The 23,318-nt window shown below is 42.9% G+C and overlaps 1 protein-coding gene across 1 annotated transcript in view; it reads left to right on the top strand.

Moving 5' to 3' along the window:
- The window catches only part of LOC126481746 (atrial natriuretic peptide receptor 1-like), a 398,018-nt gene that overhangs the window by 353,551 nt on the left and 21,149 nt on the right, over positions 1 to 23,318 (top strand). Inside the window, exon 21 of the mRNA XM_050105700.1 lies at positions 3,185 to 3,276. Within this exon, the coding sequence (XP_049961657.1) occupies positions 3,185 to 3,276 (92 nt within the window). The remainder of the gene's footprint in view (positions 1 to 3,184; positions 3,277 to 23,318) is intronic.

The following is a 23,318-nucleotide window of genomic DNA, read 5'->3' as shown; positions in this document are numbered from 1 at the left end:
TACAAGCGACTGACATTCTTTACAACCATTTTAGTGCTCTCAGTCAAGAAAGTGAAATATATGACAAGAATTAAATGCTCTTTTAATAAATATAACAGAGTACAACAAGTGTGTTGTTTTAAGAAAGACGATATTCGTATGCACTGTCAATTAAACGCGGTCCATACTTTAGTTAAAAAAAACTGTAAGTAAAATGTGGGTCGTTAAGATGGGCGTAAGCTTTCTATAATTCCGTGACGTAGGTTGTCGGACTTCGTGGGAACACATTCTTCACCATATCATACGGATTTTTGCTCAATCGTTTAGAATTCTCAATTGAATCGTCGCTCGATGCGTGTGAAATGTCGTACGAAACTTTGATGGAATTGTAGAGTAAACCCTGCTGAAGTTATTTACTAAAACCTGTGGCGCGCAACGGATAAACGCAACTGTCTCTGTAGGAATACACAACGTCGATCGTTTCTTTGAGCATTTAAAATTCATAACTGAACTCAATATTCCTCACAAAATCCCAAACTAAAAAGTTTTTGGAAATACACTTTGCTAATTACTGGTCAGACACAGACTGTGAGAAAGTATAGTCTGTCTGAAGACCATATCTGGTAAAGATAGACCTTTATTACAGTCAAATTTGGTTACCACAAAATACACAGTGAAGACATCGCGAACAGGAATTCATTTTACAGGGGCCCTTATAAAACTATGGAAATAACTTATGTACTGCATTAATTTGATTAGTAGCAAAGTCCTCTTAGCAGAAATCAGGATATGAAGCATGGAAATCTTTGAATCATGATTAATTTTGAACAACATCTATCAGTCTACCGCAAGAGGCGGGAATCTATGAAACTACTGCTTGCTATACCGTTGTAAGGCCACAGAGTATATAATATGAATAAAACCAAGCCTTGGGATAAAAACCCAATCAATCTGATAAAAACTCGACACGTAGAAATGCTACCAAACGTACAGGGGTTTATTCCACCCAGTAACGTTAGCGTCATTGATATTACAGAAGATGAAAGTTCAATACATGAAAATGTTGCCAGTGGTATAGCGGCTCGTTTTATTCAATAGAATGAGCTCTTTCTTAGTGGTTAATATAACAAAAAGGGCATGAAGAATTAAAAACATGGAAAACCGATGGGAAACTCGACTGAACGTATGTTGGAAGATCGCTGAGGGTGACCGAATGATCGAATGATCACTGGAATTTAGTCTATCAGAAAACAGCACATGGGTTTATCATCCGTGAACTACAAGATCTGTTGCTCCTGATCGAATTCACTCACTGATGCTAAACGCTGCAATGGCGTAACACCCCACGAAATTGCATGCATTAGCTTATTACTCTTTGGTGTGTGGGGAGGAGGGACAATGAGCTAAATCAAGGCTACTGTGTTTATAACACGTGGTCTGGCTCTTACAAAGCACATTAACTCTTTCATGTAATATATAGGAATTTAATCGCAAACAAAACAGAATTTTCACCAATAATACGTTTTGAACCAAATTTAAACTTGTTGATTGCTATGTCTCCATCGTCAATATAGCCTACAGTAAGGAATCAGGACTTACATCTGGTCATGGTCTAAACAACAGACATACTCACAATTCGCTGGCCCCACCAACAGTGTCTCTAAAAAGCAGCCCCGCACGGCGGTTGGAGACAGGACTACATTTTTACATGGATCGGGAAGAATCCGGTATACTGGCTAGCCAACAGAGCGGACCAAAAAGGCATAAGAAGCTCTGAGGTTAGGGGACGCTGTGTTATTGGACATCTATGGAACTGATCCAGGGAGGTTGGTAATGTTATCCCCAGAGGAGTGGAAACTTCTCTGGCCTGCACCGGTACGTTTGAAAACATTTACTCACTTATATATATTGTACAGATGTTGTTCATGTTATACCTTCGTTACACGCTATGTGTTTCTTTTGTGGATACAGGAGCGAGGAACAGACGATGTTAATGAACGGAGAGTTCAGATATTAATTTATTCTACAACTGATATAAAACAATAAAAATAAGACATACTTTTGTTGTTGTAGTGGTAGCGTCAGTCACTAACAGTATCTTTGAATGTTGGAACGTATACAGATATCGCAGATTTACATTATCAGTCAGTCTTCAGCACAATAACTATTCAGTACATCACGGGCCCTGGCCACTATAAAAGTCTGTAAATGTTACTCAACTGGCAAACACACAAAAATGAACTCAGTGCATGAACGTTCGAACCTAAGTACACTCGCCCCTGGAGCTCCGGGGAGGGCATAATCGTTCATGGCAGCGCCCCCTGTATCGCGATGTTGGCTGTAGGAAAATGTGTTGGCCGCATGACAGCACATATCGCATGAGCGAGATTCGGCATAATAGCCGTGAATGCACCTGGCCTCTTCAGCAGTTGTCTACTCAACTGGACATGGCCGGACGTCTCTGGGCCGAAATATCGTGGCAGAAAGTTCACGCGATCCGGCAGCACTCTCGTATCAGAAGAAGAAATAAGCCGGAAAACTTCAAGAACTTATCAATTTCAGATATTCTTCGTGAATGGCTACATATCACGAGACAGCTCACTGTAAGCAGAGTGGTTAATGGACAACTAAAAGTAAAATGAAACCAATCTGAGGTCATCAGTCCCCTAGAACTTAGAACTACTTAAACCTAACTATCCTAAGGACACCACACACATCCAAGCCCGAGGCAGGATTCGAACCTGCGACCGTAGCGGTCGCGCGGTTCCAGAATGAAGTGCCTAGAACCGCTCGGCCACACCGGCCGGCGTAAAATGAAATCGCAGAACATTTTAAGAATCAAATACATTTGCAATAAGAGCCTACTGTAGCTTTAACTTATTTTAAACATTACTTTGACTACACTTTTTTGATGAAGAACGGAAAATTATTTGGCTTTGAATAGTAATGGTGAAACAAGCACAAGCATTTACCAGTGGCTCTGTACTGCTTAACTTTAACTGATTTATTGTTTCTATTTTTCACATCTTCTGTCAAATTAAACAATGTCCAGTTATAAATTCTATTTCTCGTGTTATTTTGATTGGTTTCTAACTTTACATATTTAGTTATAACTCTGATGCTCTAGGAAGGCACACGTATTACCAATTATCAAAAATAATCTGTACAATTTATATGATTTCAGTTATTTTTGGGTCTTTTTCAGCTCTGAAAATACACGTTAGTTCTGACACGAAGAAGCTGCTGGACACATTTGGATTCTTCCATTTGGAAGAACGAGGAGAAATAGAACTCAAGGTTAGTATGTTAACTATAATGTAATAATTGTAAGGGTTAATTAGATACTGGAAATTCAATATAAATCATAAACCATTTGAAGGAGACAGACGGAAAGAAGTATCACCAACAAAGGAAAATCATCTAGGTACTTTCCTCGTATTTGAATGAAAGTGACTGTCTTAAGCTCTGTGACTAATGAATAGGTGATATCGTTTTAACTATGAGAGCAGAAGATAGAAGAAATCCTTAAACGAGCTAACAGACTATTACGTAGCTCTAAAATTTAATCTGATATCTTCACGGAGAAAGAAAATAGCTCATTTGCATTAGGAAACTGTACACTGAAAAAGACACTTGCGAATTACGAGACAGAATGTTACAGATAGTCCTCGGAGTCACTCAGCTGTGCGAAACAAATATTCCCTTTCCATTGTCAAGTAAACAATCCGGAAAGTCGAGGTCTGGTCTCTGGTGAGGTTTTCTTAGTTTTTTTCCCGCTGGCATGACTAGGTGCTGTATGTATGCCAAATACAAGGTGCATCTGAAACATTCGATAAATCGTGTCAGAAAATAAAGGAAACAACAGTAAGAAACAAAAGACTTTTACATAAAACAAGTAAACTAGAGTACCTCCAGTGGTCACAGGTTCCTTTCGCTGTCGTAACACAAGGTACTCTAGTTTACTTATTTTATGTTTACCATTAGATATCAGTTTAATTTTTTGTCAAAAGTAATCCTAAACCATGTTCTGATATAGTCTTGTTTCTCCACTAGGCAGTGCCACAAGTTCCTCCAAAATCGTAACACAACACACACACAAATGTCATACTAACTAATGTAAATCCATCCGATGATGGAGGTTTAAACCTTTGAAACGCGTCGTGGAAATAAATAAAGCGATGACTGGTAACAGTAAACTTGATGTTTCATTTAATGTCAATAACAGTCACGGTAAAGCCTAACCTAAAAATGTTCGCGTTTAAAATTAACTACAAGGGTTACACAGAAAATAAATGCACCGCATTTCTTTTCTTAGTCGAAAACAATGCTACGAATGCGAAATATTATGTATGAATTATTTGAAGTCTCCTGAATGAGCGCGCAAAGTTCCGTCACTTCCGACAGATAGCGTAGTTGCAGGATAGATTCAAAATGACGTCTGTAGGTGAAGTATGTTACAAGCAACGTGCCGTCATTAAATTTCTCACTGCAGAGAAAGAGACTGTGGGGAATATTCACAAATGCATGTGCAAAGTCTATTGAGCATCTTCTGTCGACAGAAGTAGAGTTAGTCGCTGGGCACGGAGGGTGAGGTCATCAGAAGGCGGTTCGTCAGAGCTCCACGATATGCATTAGGTCCGAGAGACCATCCATGGCGGTCACACCTGACAACACCTGACCTAGCCCCCTCGGACTTCCACTTGTTTGGGCCATTAAAGGATGCCATTGGTGGAAGACATTTTGAGGACGATGAGGAGATGATTCACACAGTGAAGCACTGGCTCCGCCACCAGGACAAGGATTGGTACTGACAGAGCATACACGTCCTTGTTTCGCTCTGGAGGAAGGCCATAGTACGGGGTGGAGATCACGTGGAAAAATAGGGTGTGTAGATAAAACACTGTTCTTTCGTGTGTGTAGTTTTCATTACGTTCAATAAGAAATTGTTGAAGAAAAAAATGCGGTGCATTGGTTTCCTGGCAGCCCTCGTATAACAGACTTCTCACATCGGTTGTGAGGCTCTTGAGAACTTCCAGCAAACACCTCTTGTGGAATCGCTCAAAGCACCGAGATAAGCTTTTTTTTTTTTTTTTTTTTTTTTTTTTTTAAAATGTCAGCACCTCTACAGGAGATGAGACTTGGTACTGCCAATACGATCTGGAGACCAATGTGTCATGCTGGTCATCGTATTACTCACCTGCCTCGAGTGGAAATTCGTAATTAGTCAAGCCCTTTCTGTCGAAAAAGGTAATCTTGGGGGGAGGGAAAGGCGATGAAGATCGTGTCATTGACCGTCACTTGGGCTCCGAATCGTACCGGTAGCGCTAGGTCTCTACTCGCGTAATGATGCCGGTATCCAACAACGCATGGCTCAATGCTTCAAGCGATTCTACAACAAGTGTTTCCTGACAGTTCCCAGCGGCTCTGCAAACGATGTCAGGCACATGTTGCAAAGGTGTTTAGTTCGTAACTCTTGCTGTCTTTATTTTCTGAGGCCACCCGCCGACCTTCTCAGACACACATTGTAGCTCAAGGATAGTAGTAGTACTAGTAGCAGTAGTAGTAGCAGTGCAGAGTGATCAGCGAATCACCGTCAACATGATACTCCATACATCCAAAACGAAATAGTTAAAAAGATTTGCTCTCTGAGATAAAACACTTGTTAAGGCCACTAACGGATTCCGGACAATATTTCCTATTAAATGTGCCAAAAAAAATCCATGATCATAAAGACAATCAAATCTGTAAAAATATTTATCACACCTCCTCACAATTCTAAAAGTTGTGTGCTGTTATTTTACTAACTTTTGAACGTGCCAGTGGTAGGCAATCGAAACATAGCATAATCATATACAAAAATTTGTGGACAGCGCAATATTTCTTTTAAATTAGGTAAAGTTTTGTTTCGATTTATAACAATTAACTATTACGGCCGCCCGTCCAAATCCGAAATTCATTTTAGCGAACAAGATACACATCATCTTTAAACTCAAAATTTCAGTAAGAAACTAATTTTTTGCAATAGCTGTTTTGTAAGAAAACTATTTGATTGGATCATCCTTTCAATACGTTATTGATTTTGTCCTTAGTTGTGGGATACTAATTAACAAGAAAAATCACTCACGTTAACGATAACAAAAATAATCACGTTGGATGTTAACTAAAGAACGTTTAAAATTATAATGTAATATAAGCTTTTTTACGTATATTTTCTCTCAGCACAAGTACACGTGCATTGGCACACATTTTTCACATAAGGTAATGTAATGAACAAGATTTAAGGATTTTTCTTGGATGTTTGCTGATTAGTACTACCACAATTAAGTTACTTTCAAACTACTCTTAATAATAGACTTATTATTAACTTCGAATAGTATTTCAATATAGTGCAATAGTTTGATTAAAATGTTTTGAGCTTTCCTTACTCATCAATTATTTCTCGCGTATTTATTACTCTCTCACAGTCTTTGTTGGGATGAACTAGAAAGTTTTGCATTAAATGATCACATAAAATATATTTTAGATGGTTCAAATGGCTCTGAGCACTATGGGACTTAACATCTGTGGTCATCAGTCCCCTAGAACTTAGAACTACTTAAACCTAACTAACCTAAGGACATCACACACATCCATGCCCGAGGGAGAATTCGTACCTGCGACCGTAGCAGTCGCGCGGTTCCGGACTGCGCGCCTAGAACCGCTAGACCACCGCGGCCGGCTATATTTTAGAAAACTGTTCAGTATCTTATCATAGGTACTATCATGTACTTAAATTTCCTTCTCGCACTAATAAGGGAACAGACAATAAATACCAGCCCCTGCGTTTTTTACAGTACTTTGCTTGGAAGCCACAATGCGAAGCGCTGATTCAGCATTGACCAGTATTACCATTGTATTGTATTGTATTGTATGTTAACCGGGGGCCTAGAAACAACGGAGAGGCTCCGTCCCCGCCACAGCCGCAGTGGTCCAAAACCCCACGACGACTACCGCAGTCCACTTCACCCCTCTGCGTCTCCACACCAAACCCAGGGTTATTGTGCGGGTCGGCCCCCGGTGGACCCCCCCAGGGAACGTCTCACACCAGACGAGTGTAACCCCTATGTTTGCGATGTAGAGTAATGGTGGTGTACGCGTACGTGGAGAACTTGTTTGCGCAGCAATCGCCGACGTAGCGTAGCTGAGGTGGAATAAGGAGAAACACCCCGCATTCGCCGAGACAGATGAGAACCACCTGAAAACCTCCCACAGACTGGTCGGCTCACCGGACTTCGACACAAGTCCGCCGAGAGGATTCGCACCGGGGACCAGGCGCTCCCTCTCAGTCCGGAAATTCGTGCGTTAGACGGGACGGCTAACCGGGCGGGCTAGTATTACCATACGGTCATTTCATTTTAGGCTCCGAAATTATTGCATAAACATAGGCACAGAATTCCCGAATATCAAACATGGCTCTTCTAATTACCAGAAGAGCACTATATAATAATTCCACGTTTTTACATTCGTAGCCAACATTCATCCGAGATTCCATGAGAATTGCGGAATTGCGTATTTACTCACCGAGAAGTGCACATTGTGATACACTAATACATTTGTAGTGTCCTCGTCGCTACAGTATCCCATCCTCGTCGCCACTGAAGGGGCTTGTACCGTTGGGAAGCAAGGAAAAGGATGTTGTTACGAGTGGCTGGTATCCTCTTTCTAGAATACAAATGCACGCGTGGGTTAACACAGTTCTGTATTTACATGAACAGATAGCTGCTACTTAACTTTAATAGAGTCCAAGTGTTGTGGTACAAGTTCATCCATAATAGTCCTCTTGCGGACAACCTTTGCTGTCATTATTATTATTATTTTGAGCTTTTCATCATTACAGAGGCTTGTCTACAACATAATAATTTACTCGGAAATTACTGTACAAAGAATAAACGTTCTCAAACTATATTTTCAAAATATTCCACCAGGTTGAACCGTGATTTATTTTCGAAAAATATTCTTAAGAATTTATTTTATTTACTAGCGATTCATCAAGAACATTAACACATTTAATCCTACTATGTAAGCATGGAAGTAGTTGCCAAGGAGTAACTGATGAAATCATAACCAAATTCCTTTTAACAAATGGGAATTTTATTCACTTTAATAGTGCCTAAAAGCATTTTTTAAAAGAAAAAGATTTAAAATTATAATCAGAAAGCACCCTCTAAATATTAAAGTTACAATTTATTCAGAGGCAGAAAGAAACAAGTTTTGACTGTATGAGCTTTAGGGCAGAGAACCTTGCCGCTCCCTTTTGACACGGCCGTAGTTACGACCACTCACAACAGCCTCTGAAAGACTACACTGGTGCAAATCTGCAACACACCAGATAACTTTAAACTAAGAGTTTTAACAATTTACACTAGCACACAAACTATGCACCCCCGTAGGAGGGATGGAAATGGTACAAAACACTAACAATTAAAATATTAACCTTGCTACCGAAGGTGTAACTTGATTTTAACTTCTAAGAAAAGTCTTACGGTGAAAGGGTGGCAACTTTATATACTAAAATGATCATTTAAATAAAAGGTTATGTAATGCAATCTTATATAAAATTCTACGAGGTCGGCCAAGCAATAGTTAAGATGCTCTACAGTACACAGATACCGCCTCTCAAGGTCATAGGCAATAATATCAAAGTTTCCAAAGAACAAAACATATTTCAGATATTAGGCCGTTACACTCCAAGCAATAACTTCGTTAACACACCAAATCCGACAAACATGACAGAGGCAGCTACTAACGTACGGTAGATTGATAAGGAGATTACCGAACAACCCGAACCGCAGGTTGCTCTAACCCGCCCCTACTCCACAAGGGAAAAACGGACCACCCAATTTATAAACATCCACCTTCCCGCGAGTGGGCAAACGGAGAAGAATGGTGGGACGAGCCCAAAGCAAAACGGCTGGTGGCCTCACCAAGAAAACAAGTAGAATTTAACAAGAATAAATTAAACAACATATCACCAATCACTTAACTGCTAATAAACTGCGATTTCTCGAGAAGACCTGGGGCAGTACCCCCAAATCGCTCTCCCGAACAGTCCGCTGGCAGCCGCTTCAACGGACGCAGTAAGGCGCGCCGATCTCCCGTCTCACGGCGTCGCAGCTCGCACCGGCCAGACTGATGTCGTGGGTTGACTATTGTTGCTCTCGTGTCGGCCGCGAAGTCACTACCCCTCGCTATACGCCGCGGCCCACTGGACTCACGTGGCGACCTCACATGCGCCGACGCTCAAGACGGACAAGCCATCTTGTGTCTCAGTGCGCGACCGACCAACCGATCGACCCAACCGCCAATGACCATTGCCTGAGCAAACTCGAGCAGACTGGCGGCCTAACGCGCTGACTCAGATGCACGAACTAAGCCCCGACCGGGCGACCACTCGCTGAGCTCTCCTACTAGCGGTGTGGAAAGACTCTCATTTTGCCGGCTTTAAAGGTTGATCCGAACGCCAGACACACTAGCACTCCAAACGACAGACAGACACTAACTGCCTAACAAATGCGGACTAGAGACAGACTAGCAAGCTGGGGACGAGAGACTGACCCAGACTGACCGACTGGCGAGTTTTTTTTTTTCTTTATTGTGATTTCATTCCCCTGCCCCATATGGGCAGGGGAGGGCTGTCAGCAGCACAATCCGCCGCTCTTCAGCCGAGTGACATGCCAACTAAAACAAGAATAAAATAATACATACATAAGGAGGTAAAAAAGGGGAGCATAAAACAGAGTAAGGGGAGAAAATGGAGGTAAAAATACACTGACATGTAGACGTTCATTGGGGACAGTTTAAAAAGTTACCAGAAAGTTAAAAAACACAGTTGGCGATTCTTAAAACACAGAGAAGACACTGGATGGGCATGCACAGGTTAAAAGTTGGCCACAGTATTAAAAACACTCCGAAACAACACACTTAAAACCCACTTGGAGCACACACGACGAAGAATAAAACTACCAGGTGGGACCTGCCGAGGGAAAGGTCAGAGAGGATGGAAAAGGAGGGGAGAGCATGGGGCAGCTGGGGAAGCGGCGGGATGAAGAGAGGAGGGGCAACCGTGGGTTCACGAAGAGGCAGGAGACACATGGGGCGGGAGAGGAAAAGGGAAGACAGGGCAGGAGGGAGCGCAGAGACACTGAAAGAAGGCACAAGAGGTGGAGGGGGAGTAGGAGGGGAAATCCGCTCAGAAGGAGGGAGGGGGAGGAGAGGGAGCCCTGAGGAGGAGGCAGGAAGAGGGGGTTAGAGTTGGTAGGAAGGGTAGATGTCAGGGCGAAGCTCATCATCTGGGAGTGGTAGATGGTGGAAGTTGTGTTGGGGAAAGGAGATGGATGGTGTGGAGATGGAGAGAGGGAGGGACACAACGGTAAAGGCGCGGCAACTGGTTGGGAGTGGAGAGGAAGGGAGACACCAGGGGGTGAGGGGGATCAAGGCAGTGGACAATATATAGTGTGCGGATGTGTTCAAGGAAAAGGAGAAGGTGGGGGAAGGGGATGAAGTCATAGAGGATGCGCGTGGGGGACAGAAGGCGGATGCGGAAGGCGAGGCAGAGTGCATGGCGTTCGAGGATTTGGAGGGCGTTATAGAACCGGGGAGGGGCGGAAATCCAAGCGAGGCTGGCATAACAAAGGATGGGGCGGATAATGGATTTGTAGTTGTGGAGGATGGTGGAAGGATGCAGACCCCACGTCCGGCCGGACAGGAGTTTCAGGAGGCGGAGGCAGTTGTGAGCTTTGTTTTGGATGGTAAGCAGTTGGGGAGTCCAGGTGAGGTGGCGGTCGAGGGTGAGGCCAAGGTATTTGAGGGTAGGAGTGAGGTGGATAGGACGGCCATACATGGTGAGGTAGAAATCATGGAGGTGGAAGGAGCGGGTGGTGCGGCCTATGATGATCGCCTGGGTCTTGGAGGGATTAACACGGAGGAACCACTGGATGCACCAATCGGTGAATTGGTCAAGGTGGGTTTGAAGGGTACGTTGGGACCGTTGAAGGGTAGGATAAAGGGCTAGGAAGGCGGTGTCATCAGCGAACTGGAGAAGATGAACAGGAGGGGGAGGTTTGGGCATAATAGCAGTGTACAGGAGATAGAGGAGAGGGGAAAGGACAGAACCTTGGGGCACGCCGGCAGAGGGGTAGAAAGTACGGGAGTGACTGGCGAGCCCATAGTCACCCTTCAATGCACGTGAACAGGCAACCTTTCCCCTTTCCCACCAGAGGGAGACACCAAAGCTGCGATTGCCACAGCGGCGCCTCCGTCAGAAACGGAGGGCGACTGCTTCACACTACATGCTGCGGCGCGCTCTTCAAAACAGCAATTTTTTCCGCGGCTCACAGGTGTATCCTCTTCCTCTGCGCCCATTCTCCTCATTGTGTGCTGTACATTTTGGAGCAAGTTGGTCATATTGCTGTAGTTATGAATATCGACCTTATATACGGACCTGTAACTATTTGGTATATCTCAAACGTTTAGAAACTGTCCACATTCAGCAAAAAATCATTAATGGTCACAAACAGTGCCAAAGTGTACGAAAAATAGATGTAAATCATTATTTATAGACAATTCAAAGTTACTAATGACATGAAAATTTAGTACGACAGTGCATTTTTTGGCGGAAACATTCTTGAATCAATCCATCATGGAGTTCCTGTAACATCGGATTTGTATTCAGCCTCGAGCTATTTACAACTGCTTTCATCGTCATCGCCATGAGCTTTCAGTACGCCCTTAGGTGCAGAGGATGAAGGACACTGGGTTTCATTAGACAGTATGTGACTCAGATAATTTCTCTGTTGTCTTTCAACATCAAGCACCTATTCATACATCACCAAGAGTGTAACCACTGTCCTCGTTAAAGCTGTTATATATATTCTGATCTCCACAACTTCTGTTTCTGAACACAGTGTTGCGCGACTGTGTTTGAGGAAACAGTCACTTAACGGATGCAAATTCATAACGAAAGACCCATTTGAACGAAATATTTAATTGACACTGGGGAATATTATAAACAGCGGTGCTACGATTGTCAGTAACTGAATAACGCAATCTTAAATCGTGATTTCCTAACGAAAACAGTTGTCAACAAGGCACTGTGCAAACTGTTGGTGGCTCCATAATGGTTTGCGGTAAGTCTTTATGGAATGGAATGGGTCCCCTGGTCCAACTGAACCGATCGGTGACTGGAAACGTTTATGTTCGGTTACTTGGAGACCATTTGCCGTCATTCATGGACTTCATGTTCCCGAACAGCGATGTCACTGGGCCAAAACTGTTCGTGATTGGTTTGAAGAACTTTGGCTGGACTGTTAGAACAAATGATTTGGCCACACAGATCGTCCAGCATGAATCAGACCGAACATATGCGGGACATAATCGAGGGGTCAGTTTGTGAACTCAATCCTGCACCGGCAACACTTTCGCAATTGTGGACACCTATAGTGGCAACGTGGCTCAATTTCTTCCAACGACGTGTTGAGTCAATGCCAGGTCGCGTTGCTGCACTGCGCCGGCAAAAAGGAGGTCCGACACAGTATAAGGAGGTATCCAAAGACTTCTGTCACCTTAGTATACTGTACTCAAGTGTAGACAGTTTCACCAGAAAGCCATGAAGGCCAGAGATAAACATATGGAAGACGAATTTCTGTGCCATAGTTTAGGCCCTCTGAAAATGTTAGACACCGCTGAGCGTACTGACTCTGCAAAAAACAAATTTTGACACAATGGAAGAAGTGCCAGCATTGGTTTGCGTAAGTAAACTACAGGTTACAGAAAAGAATGGGGCAGTGATGACGCGACCACCTCACTGGCCGCAGCGAGAGATACAGAGTGAAGCGACATTTTTCAGCGGAAAATGGCAAGACGGATGTCATTGGTTAACGAGCTAGAGGAAGGGGGACAAGTGTTTTCTGAGGATCATTTTTATCGTTGGCGCTCGGAAGATCGGGAGCCCTGCTAAACTGAATTTAGTAAGAGACGCAAAACTCGGCAGTTCAAGGTACGTAAACATTCGATCAGAAATCACTTCGTCTCCAACTCCAAATCGAACTCGATCTTTATGAGCCTCCACCGCCAGACGTCTACGCTGAGAGCCGCCGTTAACTGTCCCAGATGGTCGAACTGCCTGAGTTTATAAACCTGGGACTTAGAAACATTTCGAGCTGATCTGCACTTAGCCCCTGGCGAGGGTCGTTGGTTCCGCCAACGACTGATTCTCCAGCCACTTCAGCCTCCACCTCCAGTACTTTGACGATGTCGAGCCGCCGCCGCGAGACGATGTGTAGGTTCAACCAGATAATTTTATTTTAACCGATTACTTCAGATGTCACCCAGAAGACTTGTCTTTTAAAGTAACTACTACGACAAATGTGTGACGTATTTGCTTCTATAGTACTACGTGTCTTCCATTAACTTCACAACAATCACAGGACACTTCTCGATTACAATTCGTTCAGTTGCACAGTTATTACCATATTTCTCCCCTATCCTTACCTCAGATACGCCAAGCCTTTATTACGTTAATGTTGCCGAAGTTTCTCGTATTTTTGGTCAGTAATTTTGTCGGTGTAAATCAAACTAATTGTGATTCGTGTTCTATTTAGTAGTCGTAAAATTCCCAATTTATTACTTTAGAGGGCACCCTAATATTTTGCGATACCTGCTAGACTCAGCTTGCAGCTTAAAACCAAGCCACCGTACAAAAGACTCGTATATTAAACGGATATATTATCCAGTACATCTACGCTTTGGTATTCTATCATCAAAAAGGCCGTTCTTCAGTCCGTTGACTGGTTTGATGCAGTTCTCCACGACGAGTATTCATGCTTCAAGATGAGGCCTATAAACAAAATCCCTCGTTTTATTATGTTGCACAGTAAGTTTCCGTTTTCCCTAGTTTGGTTCAATATCACCTTATTAATTATTCGATCTACCCATCTGATCTTCAACAGCTCCTGTAGCAGCGTATTTCACAAGCTTCCAGTCTCATCTTGCCGGATTTGCTTATGGTCTCCGATTAGCTTCCGTAAACGTCTGCCCTCGACACAAATACCTTCCCAAAAGACTTCTTAGCACGTTATTTTATATCAGGTGTTACCAAATATCTCTTCTTGAAAATGCTTTTGTCCTACAGCTATTGTGGATTTAAATTCTCTCTTCTTCTTCCATCATCAGTTACGTTTCTGCCCAAATAGCAAAACGCATCTACTTTTAATGCCCTATTTCGTAATATAATTCCCGACTACGTCCCAGTACCCTTTCTAACTTTCACTGATGTATATTATAACCTCTTTTCAAGACTCCATCCATTCATATATGAATGTGGTATCTGTTCTTTCGGACATATCTGAAAGAACAGATACCGTCTTCATATAGATAAAGCTTACCGGCCAATGATCTTCTTCAATGCGGATGCACTCACATTACTCAAACTCTTGAGGGAATCGGTAGATTAACCGCCGCGAGTAATGAGTATAATAGGCAGGGGCACTACAAAAGCAGTGAATGTAAATGTGAGTTTCAGGGGAGCGTGCCAGAGATACGTCCCTGCAATCGCACTGTCCTCTGTGTCCTCGATGGCAGCCGGCACTGTAGCTCAGCGTGTTCGGTCAGAGTGGTAGCTGCCCTCTGTAATTAAAAAAAAAGTGAGTGGATAGATCAACGGTGAACTTCAACGGGTGTCTGAAGACGTCCACCCCCAACAAATGCAACGAACGGCAGAAAAAAAAAGAATATCGCTCAGTCGGATAGAGCGTCTGTCATTAAAGCAGAAGATCCCTGGTTCGAGTCCCGGTGGGTGCACGTATTTTCAAATATTCCCTTTGATGTTTATCAACGGCTGTAAGCAGCTAATGGTCTGGATTTCACTGTAACTTCAAGCATCCATTCAGCTGGAAAACTCCCGCACTTCCCTCTGTATTACGAGTAATGCTTGCAGGTATCAGACACTTGCATGTGATGTTTCACAGAGAGAACACACTTCGTTGCTAAATGAATCACAGTGGAATACGTTTCTCTTTTACTTCACCAATATTAAATTTTCTCTGTTTAAAAGTAAAATTGTCACTTTGAAAGAAAGTACTTCGTTTCATGAACGTTTTGGCACGAAATACGCTTCCGCACAATGTCTCCGCTATACAACACTCACTACAACTATGCTTCTTTTACTTTCGCGCTGAAGTTGCCATTGCTGCACTGCATTTCCGTATTAATTTATAGCGTCATTTCCCTTCACTGAAGCATATTTGTAATCGTTCGAATGATAATACATTACGCCAACGGAAGTTTCTGACCAACAACGACGAAACTTTTTCTTCCACAAATTTGATATATTAAATGCGAACGCCTTTCCACGAATAAACTGAATCATTAATTCCTTTTACCTTCTAAGCGTGGTAATACACTAGGCTCCCATGAATCCGGCCATTCGTTGCACATATGGGTGCCGGATTGTGCTGGATTATTGAGCGTGTCTGAAATTTATTTTAAGCGTAAGGGCGATATACACTAGCGCACCAAACAAACTGGTATATGCAAGCGTATTCAAATACAGAAATATGTAAATAGGCAGAATACGGTGTTGAGTTCGGCATCGTCTGTACAAGAGAACAAAAGTCTGGCGCAGTTGTTAGATCGGTTACAGCTGCTACAATGGCAGATTATCAAGATTTAAGCGCGTATGAACGTGGTGTTATAGTCGGCGCACGTGCGATGAGACGTAGCATCTCCGAGGTAGCGATGAAGTGACGATTTTCCCCGCACGACCATTTCACGAGTGTACTGTGAATACCAGGAAACTGGTAAAACACCAAATCTCCGACATTGCTGCGGCCGGAAAAAGATCTTGCAAGAACGGGATCAACGACGACTGAAGAGAATCGTTCATCGTGACAGAAGTGCAATGTTTCCGCAAATTATTGCAGATTTCAATGTTGGGCCATCAAAAAGTGTCACCGTGCGAACCATTCAACGAAACATCATCGATATACTCTTTCGGAGCCGAAGGCCCACTCGTGTACTCTTGATGCCTGCACGACACAAAGCTTTATTCCTCGCCAGGGCCCGTCAACACCGACATTGGACTGTTGATGGTTGGAGAGATATAACCTGGTCAGACGAGTCTCGTTTCAAATTGTATCGAGCCGATGGACGTGTAGGAGTATGGAGACAACCTCATGAATCCATGGAGCCTACATGTCAGCAGAGGACTGTTAAAGCTCGTGGAGGTTCTGTAATGGTGTGGGGCGTTGCAGCTGAATTGATATGGGACCCCTGATACGTCTCTGAAAGGTGACAAGTACGTAAGCGCCCTGTTTGATCACCTCCATCCATTCATGTCCACTGTGCATTGCGACGGACTTGGGCAATTCCAGCAGGACAGTGCGAGACCCCACACGTCCAGAATTGCTGCAGAATGGCTCCAGGAACTCTCTTCTGAATTTAGATACTTCCGCTCGCCACTAAAATCCCTAGACGTAAACACACTGGAGCATATCTGGAATACCTTGCAACGTGCTGTTCAGAAGAGATCTCCATCCTTTAATAGTCTTACGGATTTATGGACAGCCCTGCAGGATTCAGGATGTCATTTCCCTCCAGCAATACTTCAGACATTAGTCGAGTCCATGCCACGTCATGCTGCGGAACTTCCGCGAGCTCTACACCATATTAGGCAGGTGTACCACTTTCTTTAGGTCTTCAATGTACTTCATTAAATCCAAAGGTTTTTTTAAAAAAACATAACGCTCTACTTTATTGAATCCTAAGATACATTCATTTTCAAAGAAAACTTTGTCCTTGAGTGTGCACATAATTATACAGTTGTACAGAATTTTTTACTGTCGCAATGGTTATAGTTGTTCCATAATGTGCACCAGGGAGAGTGTGCATGGTCAGCACCAGCAGTGTGAAAAATCTTCGTGCTCTCTCCTCCTATGTCCTCTTCATCATCACTTTCTTCAACACTTCCCTGCAAGGCTTTTATTATTTCTTCATCTGCTCAAATTTGGTCTGTCCCACATTATTCCTCACTCAACCACTTAGCAACATCTTCTTCACCAATTTCTCCTCCTCCTGGAAGCTTGTGGAACTCGCCAGTGTACAAAGTATCAGCAACTGACGATTCCGAATTCACTGCCTGATCTCTGTCGCTCTGTAGTGGAACCAACTCTGCATCAATGGATGGCCACACCGTTTCCCACTCCTTCACTACTGTAGCATTCTCTTCATTATTCGAAGTTTCGGCTGCTTGGGAAACAACATCGCGTGAGCTGATTGGGTTCCACACTTTCAGCATAGTCTTCACATTCGTTCTGCGAGAAGAGAAGAACCGCATGTGGATAACTACATTTAACTCATTCCAAAATTTCACGGTCCATGGACTGAATCATGGCTGCCACAGCGGGTGGAGGAAAGAGTGCTTGTAGACCATCCGACTTAAGAGTGACATTGGAAGGATGGCCGGTTCAAATGGCTCTGAACACTGTGGGACTTAACATCTGTGGTCATCAGTCCCCTAGAACTTAGAACTACTTAAACCTAACTAACCTAAGGACATCACACACATCCATGCCCGAGACAGGATTCGAACCTGCGACCGTAGCAGTCGCGCGGTTCCGGACTGAGCGCATAGAACCGCTAGACCACCGCGGCCGGCAAAGGGTGACTGGGAGCATTATCAATAATAAGGGTAAATCCCAATGTAAGCTTCTTCTTCAGCTCTTTTCTCACTGCATTTACAAATGTTCTGTGGAACCAACGAGAGAATATTTAACTGTCCATCCACGCTTTCTGCTGAGGCTAGTATTCCAGAGGTAATGTATTTATGTCACTGTGCCGGAAACAACGTGGATGTTGGGATTTCCCAATCACCATGAGTGGTAGTTTATGATTCCCATCTGCGGCATAAGACGCCATCAATGTTATGCACTGTTGTACGCACTAGCTTCCATCTCGTTCGTGGCAGCTAACGTTTTTGAAAGAAGCATTTTGTAAAAGAGTCCGGTTTCATCAGCATTGTACAAGGCACGAGCAAAATCTTCTTCGTCTGTTGTCTTCTGCATCTTGTTTACAAATTCGTCTGCGTCTTTTTCGTTAGCTGAGTATCTTCTCCCCGGTGACTGTCAGTTGCCGAGCGCCACGCCATTTTCTACAGTTTGATAGCCAACCCTCGCTTCCTGTAAACAAGTTACTGCCGCCAAATTGTTTCTTAAGTGCAACTGCTTTGGCCTTTAATAAAAGAATACATTGTCTCTTGAAGGCTGTAGTGTGCTTTATTAAAATCATGCTGTTAGCTAATTTCGACCGTGAGCCATTATCAAGCGCACTTGCTACGTAATGGATTACGTATCATGCTCATCATATTCGTTTATGTCACGTACATAAAACAAGAAGTCGTACCCCATCGTAACATATTCTAAGCTCTGCAGCCTGACAACACTTTTCCCTTTATTATTCAGCTACGGAATGGAATTTCTTTTAATATTCTTGTGGGTTGTTTACTATCGAATAACAACTTTTTGATGTCACAAACAGTTACTCGTCTAACATTGCAGTCAGAAGCAATGGCTTTCTGCGAAGAAACTCGGTCAGCTTACCTAAAATTACGAATTTCTGCTTGAGGTGTAGCGTATAGCGTTTCCCTTTAGCAGGCATGAGAGATTACTGTAAATAATACCGCAGTTTCAGATATGTATAACATTGATTAACACTGTAATTCACTAACAACATTTTGGCGCATGATAATTCACTTTTGTGCGCCATTTACATTTGTGGGCCGGATTACTGAGACGCCGGACTACCGAGGGCCGGATTGGCGAGCGTTTAGTGCTTTCAAACTCATAATTTTATCGCTTTAGCAAACTTTTCAATCTATGCACAACGCAAATGCTCCTTAAGAAACTCGCGCTACGACTCCCTCACTAACGCACATGCATGTGACCAGTACCGCTTGGGCATTGTTGAGGTTAATACCAAAACAATGCCCCCTCCAGAAGGAAGAAAGACCTATTCGGCTCTGAAAGTTCCAGAAACTAGCCATGTGTAAGGAGTACAGCTCACTATGTTATCCCATTAGAGGTAGTGGAGCTTGTTATACCGTTCAGGTACTCTTCCAAGGCCTTGGCTGCCTGACAGAATTACAGTGCCGTCGCCGAAATTCAAAGTTTTTATTTCTGCTCCCTGTGCTTTAATTCCCTTTCTAAATTCTTCTTTGATTTAAAGCTTGCTCAGCGTACAAACTAAATAGCATCGGGTACAGACTACAACTCCCTTCTCAACCATTGCTTCCTTTTCGTGTCCTTCGACTGCTATAACTACACTCTGGCTTCTGTAAAAGTTGTAAATGAACCGTCGCTCGCTATATTTGGCCCGTTTTGCGTTCAGAGCTTCAAAGAGTTTATTTCCAGTCAACGCTGTCAAAAGCTCTCTCTAGCCTACAAATGCTTTAAACGTTGAATTCTCTCTCTTCAACCTATCTTCTAAGATGAGTCGCAGGGAGGCATTTACAGTGGGTATTGGATGACGTAGTGTTTTGGTAGCACATTGCATTTTTTAATTATTATGAGTCAGTGTTTCTAGTGATCAAAGCTCACTGCGAAGGTTACCTTCGTCTCTTGAACCTGCTAATGCTGTTCTTATACTTACAAACAGCTGGTTCCAACCTACCTTGCATTTTCGCTTCTCCTCCTTCCGTGGACAGCTAACAAAATTTTCTGTTACGAAGTGTGTTACTACCTATTTCCACTTCCGATTACTTAGCATTTAAAATCTCTTCCAGTATAAATTTATTGCCAAGGTGAAGATTATTGTTCGAAATGATGGCACCGTTCTATGAACGCCTGCTACGAGTTTCATCTTCATAGCGAAATACTGAAACGTAGCAAATTCTACTGTCAGGCGGGAGAACCGTAAAGGGGGAGGGAATGTTCCACCTTCTAACCGTACGACAGTCATGTTCCTTATGATTTTATAATACCAAAATAAACATAATCCATGTGGAAATTAATACCACTATCCTTTATTCATACACAACGAAGTCTAATTCACAACTTTATTAAGAAAAAGCTGAGAAAGGCATAAACCTCAACATCCAGATAATGCGTCATCCAGTTCACAATAAAAACAGTAAACGAAAATTATGGCAGCATTTCTACTCGAATTTGTCTCACCGAGAATGACTTGTCTTCCTCAGTATTGGAGATTACATTATTTGCAGATTCGACTCTTCACTAAATCAATTTCACTGACATAAATTAAATATCTGTCAACAGAGAAAGAATATGAGAGATATATTTGGAAGGCTACGTACTAGATGGGATTTCTGAAAACAAGAGAGGTCTTCAGTTTGCAAAGGATGTTACATATTTGTGTTAGTGAAATTACCATATTCAAACAATGTTCTCCAAATTTCCTAAAAAAATAAATAAATTTACAAAACAGCTTTTATTATCATCTACAGCATTTATTATCATCTACAGCATTTATTCCTTTTTGCATTTTACCTTAACTTTTTATAATAGACGCAGTGGAGTACCCACTATTGCCTGAGTATGTATTTTTCCAATCTTATGTTAGTCCGTCTACACCACCCCGAATCTCTCTTCGTCCCCTCTTGCCCGTCTGTTTTTCCATCTCCTCCTATCCTTCCTTTGGCCCATCTGCTCCTTCTGCCTCTGTCCCACTCCTCTCCCTCCACTATGTCCATATCCTCAACTTTCCTTTTGCAATCCGTCTCCACCTTCCGCCCTCCACCTGCCCCTTTCTCTGTCCATCACTCGCTCCCTCAGTCCATCTGCTTCCACCTCTCTCTCTGCCTCTCTACACCTCCCCCTCCCCTCCACCTGCTCTTTCGCTATCTATCTCCTCTGTCTCCTTCCCATCCCCCTCCCCTCCACCTGCTCTTTCTCTATCTATCTATCTCCTCTGTCTCCTTCCCCTTCTTATTCCATCTCTTCCTTCCCCCATTGTTTCATTCCATCTCTTCCCCTTTCCTATTTCCATCCACTTCCTCCTCCCCCTTCTACCTACCCATCTCTTCTTCACCATTGTTCATCTCGTCCTCTTTCTTTCCTCTGTCCTTCCCCTCTCCCTGTCTATCTCGGCCTGCTCTCTCTCTGTCTGTTGATCTACTTTTCCTCTTCCCTACTCTCTCCATGTTGTGACCCCCACGCCAGTAGGAGGCTGGTTGTTTTACCCCCACAGTATTTCTTTTCAGATCGTAACGAAAATGTGTCCTAAACTTGACTGAAATCGTCCCAGGTGTTTAGGATGATCTGTTTACCCATCGTTTTACCCACTTATGGCACATGTTAGACATATTTCACATATATTTAACATATTTGTACACATTTTTCAGCTGTATCTCTAGCGAATATCACCCTGCAATTTCATTTTCTCACAGCTCAATGTTTATGAAGTGGTATTTCCTGAACTATGTGACGTACAGTGATACAACTTTGACGTTATGTTCACTGGCGTATGTGAATACTGCGGCAAAATGTCTTACCCACACAGTTAGTAAACCCACACAGTTAGTAGAAAATAAATAATAAATTAAAACGTCATGCCTCACACAGCAGTATTACCCCACGAACAGCGAGAACGTAGTAAGCCATAATTTTATTCTTGCTTTCATAATTTTGTGGGGGTTGTCAACAAGGAAAGGTTTGGAACGAACTACGTAGTTGTTGCAACACAGAAGTGCTCTTATTCTCAAACAGTAAGAAAGTATGAGTATTCACACATCGTGGGCGATACTACTATTACATACCCACCCCCACCCCTTTGATAGATAGGCACATAAATTTGTATCCACTTGTTCATACACACATCATCATACATGTAATAGAAGGTCGGTTTGGGGGAGAGTGGTGCCCTAAGGGAAAAGTCAGCCGCCCCAATCCAGAAATAAAAAATTTGATTTAGCGTTCCTCCAGGAACTAATCCACATCCGTAAATTTTAACTCCATATAAACACTTTTTTGGCTGTATAGTATCTGCTCTTCAGCCAGTGTGGTGTTTAACTTGGCTATTGAATTTTGTAGATTTTAGGGGTCAGATTGGGGAATTTGGCCTATTAATAGCAAAATACGGGTGTACCAACACTTTGCAGCTAAGAGAGCTCACTCCGCAGTGGAAGTAAGTTTAAGTCGCTATAAAGTAAGAATAAGTCAAAATATTTTCATTTAAATGTCTTTGGAGCTGCCCAGGCCATATTCGCCGTTTTTGTGCTACGACGGGAGCATTTGTTGTTCTTGTTCCCGAGTTTTACTCTTCCATAATTTTGACATTAGACCGCCAAATCTTGACAACCAATGTTCATTTTCGTTGACTGGCGACGACTGATCCGGTATAGGTTTTTTGTTGTGTTTCGAGCCATGTTGTTTCAGCAGGGAACCGTTAGTTTCGCTCCTCTACATTTACCTGCCTGATGTAGTTGACACTGCCCAGTACAGCCTACTGTCTCCTCACAGCACACAACATCACAACCACGTCAAGGTCATATGTCCACAGGAGGTTTCTTTGATTTATTTTTCTGTTCTCTTTTATTATCACGCTTTTTATTTTTCGTTATTTTGTTATTTTGTTTTATATTTCCAATTTTTTAAAATGTTGTATAATTTTTATTGTTTTTTAATATTTTTGGGTTATTTACACACACATGACACTACGTACGAAACCGAATGAATTATTAAATAATGTACGAAGAATAAGGTTTATAAATAGTTTATATTACGTAGATAAACCTACGATACAACTATAGTACATTGATAAACTTACATAAAAGCTTACTGTTTCCATTGTAATTATCCGGGCTGTTATGCCGTGGTCGGTTGATGAATTCTGTGTCAGTTCCCATCGTTTCGTCCCCGTCTGCGGAGTACATCTTCAAGAGGGTCTGTAGCTCGATGGAAGGTCCAACACACCCACTGGCTCGCTACTGACTGCCCCTAAATTCCGTGTCTGCGCGCTCCCGCGCCGAGGCGTGACGTCACCTGTTTTGAAAACGTCAGTGCAATTGGCCGCTGTCCGTTTCCGTCGATCGCTGTTGCCATCACCCAGTGGTGGACGGATGGTATACATCTTCTTCAACACCGGCATACATATACCATTTAATTTCACGCCGTCCTCCTTTCGATTGAAATTACTAGGGTGTTTGGCGATTTTGATTGCCTCCCTGTAGAGCCTTTCGTAGTATCCGGTTGTGGCCGCTATTACTTGCGTCTCCTCGAAACGAATATGGTGGTTACCTGGCTGGAAAGCATGCCCCGCAACAGCTGATCGTTCCGTTTCCCCTCTTCTACAAT

This window comes from Schistocerca serialis, chromosome 5 (genome assembly GCF_023864345.2).
Source record: "Schistocerca serialis cubense isolate TAMUIC-IGC-003099 chromosome 5, iqSchSeri2.2, whole genome shotgun sequence".
NCBI classification, from domain to species: domain Eukaryota; kingdom Metazoa; phylum Arthropoda; class Insecta; order Orthoptera; family Acrididae; genus Schistocerca; species Schistocerca serialis.
The sequence above is the reverse complement of the archived record's forward strand: the minus strand, read 5'-3'. Positions and strand labels throughout refer to the sequence as shown.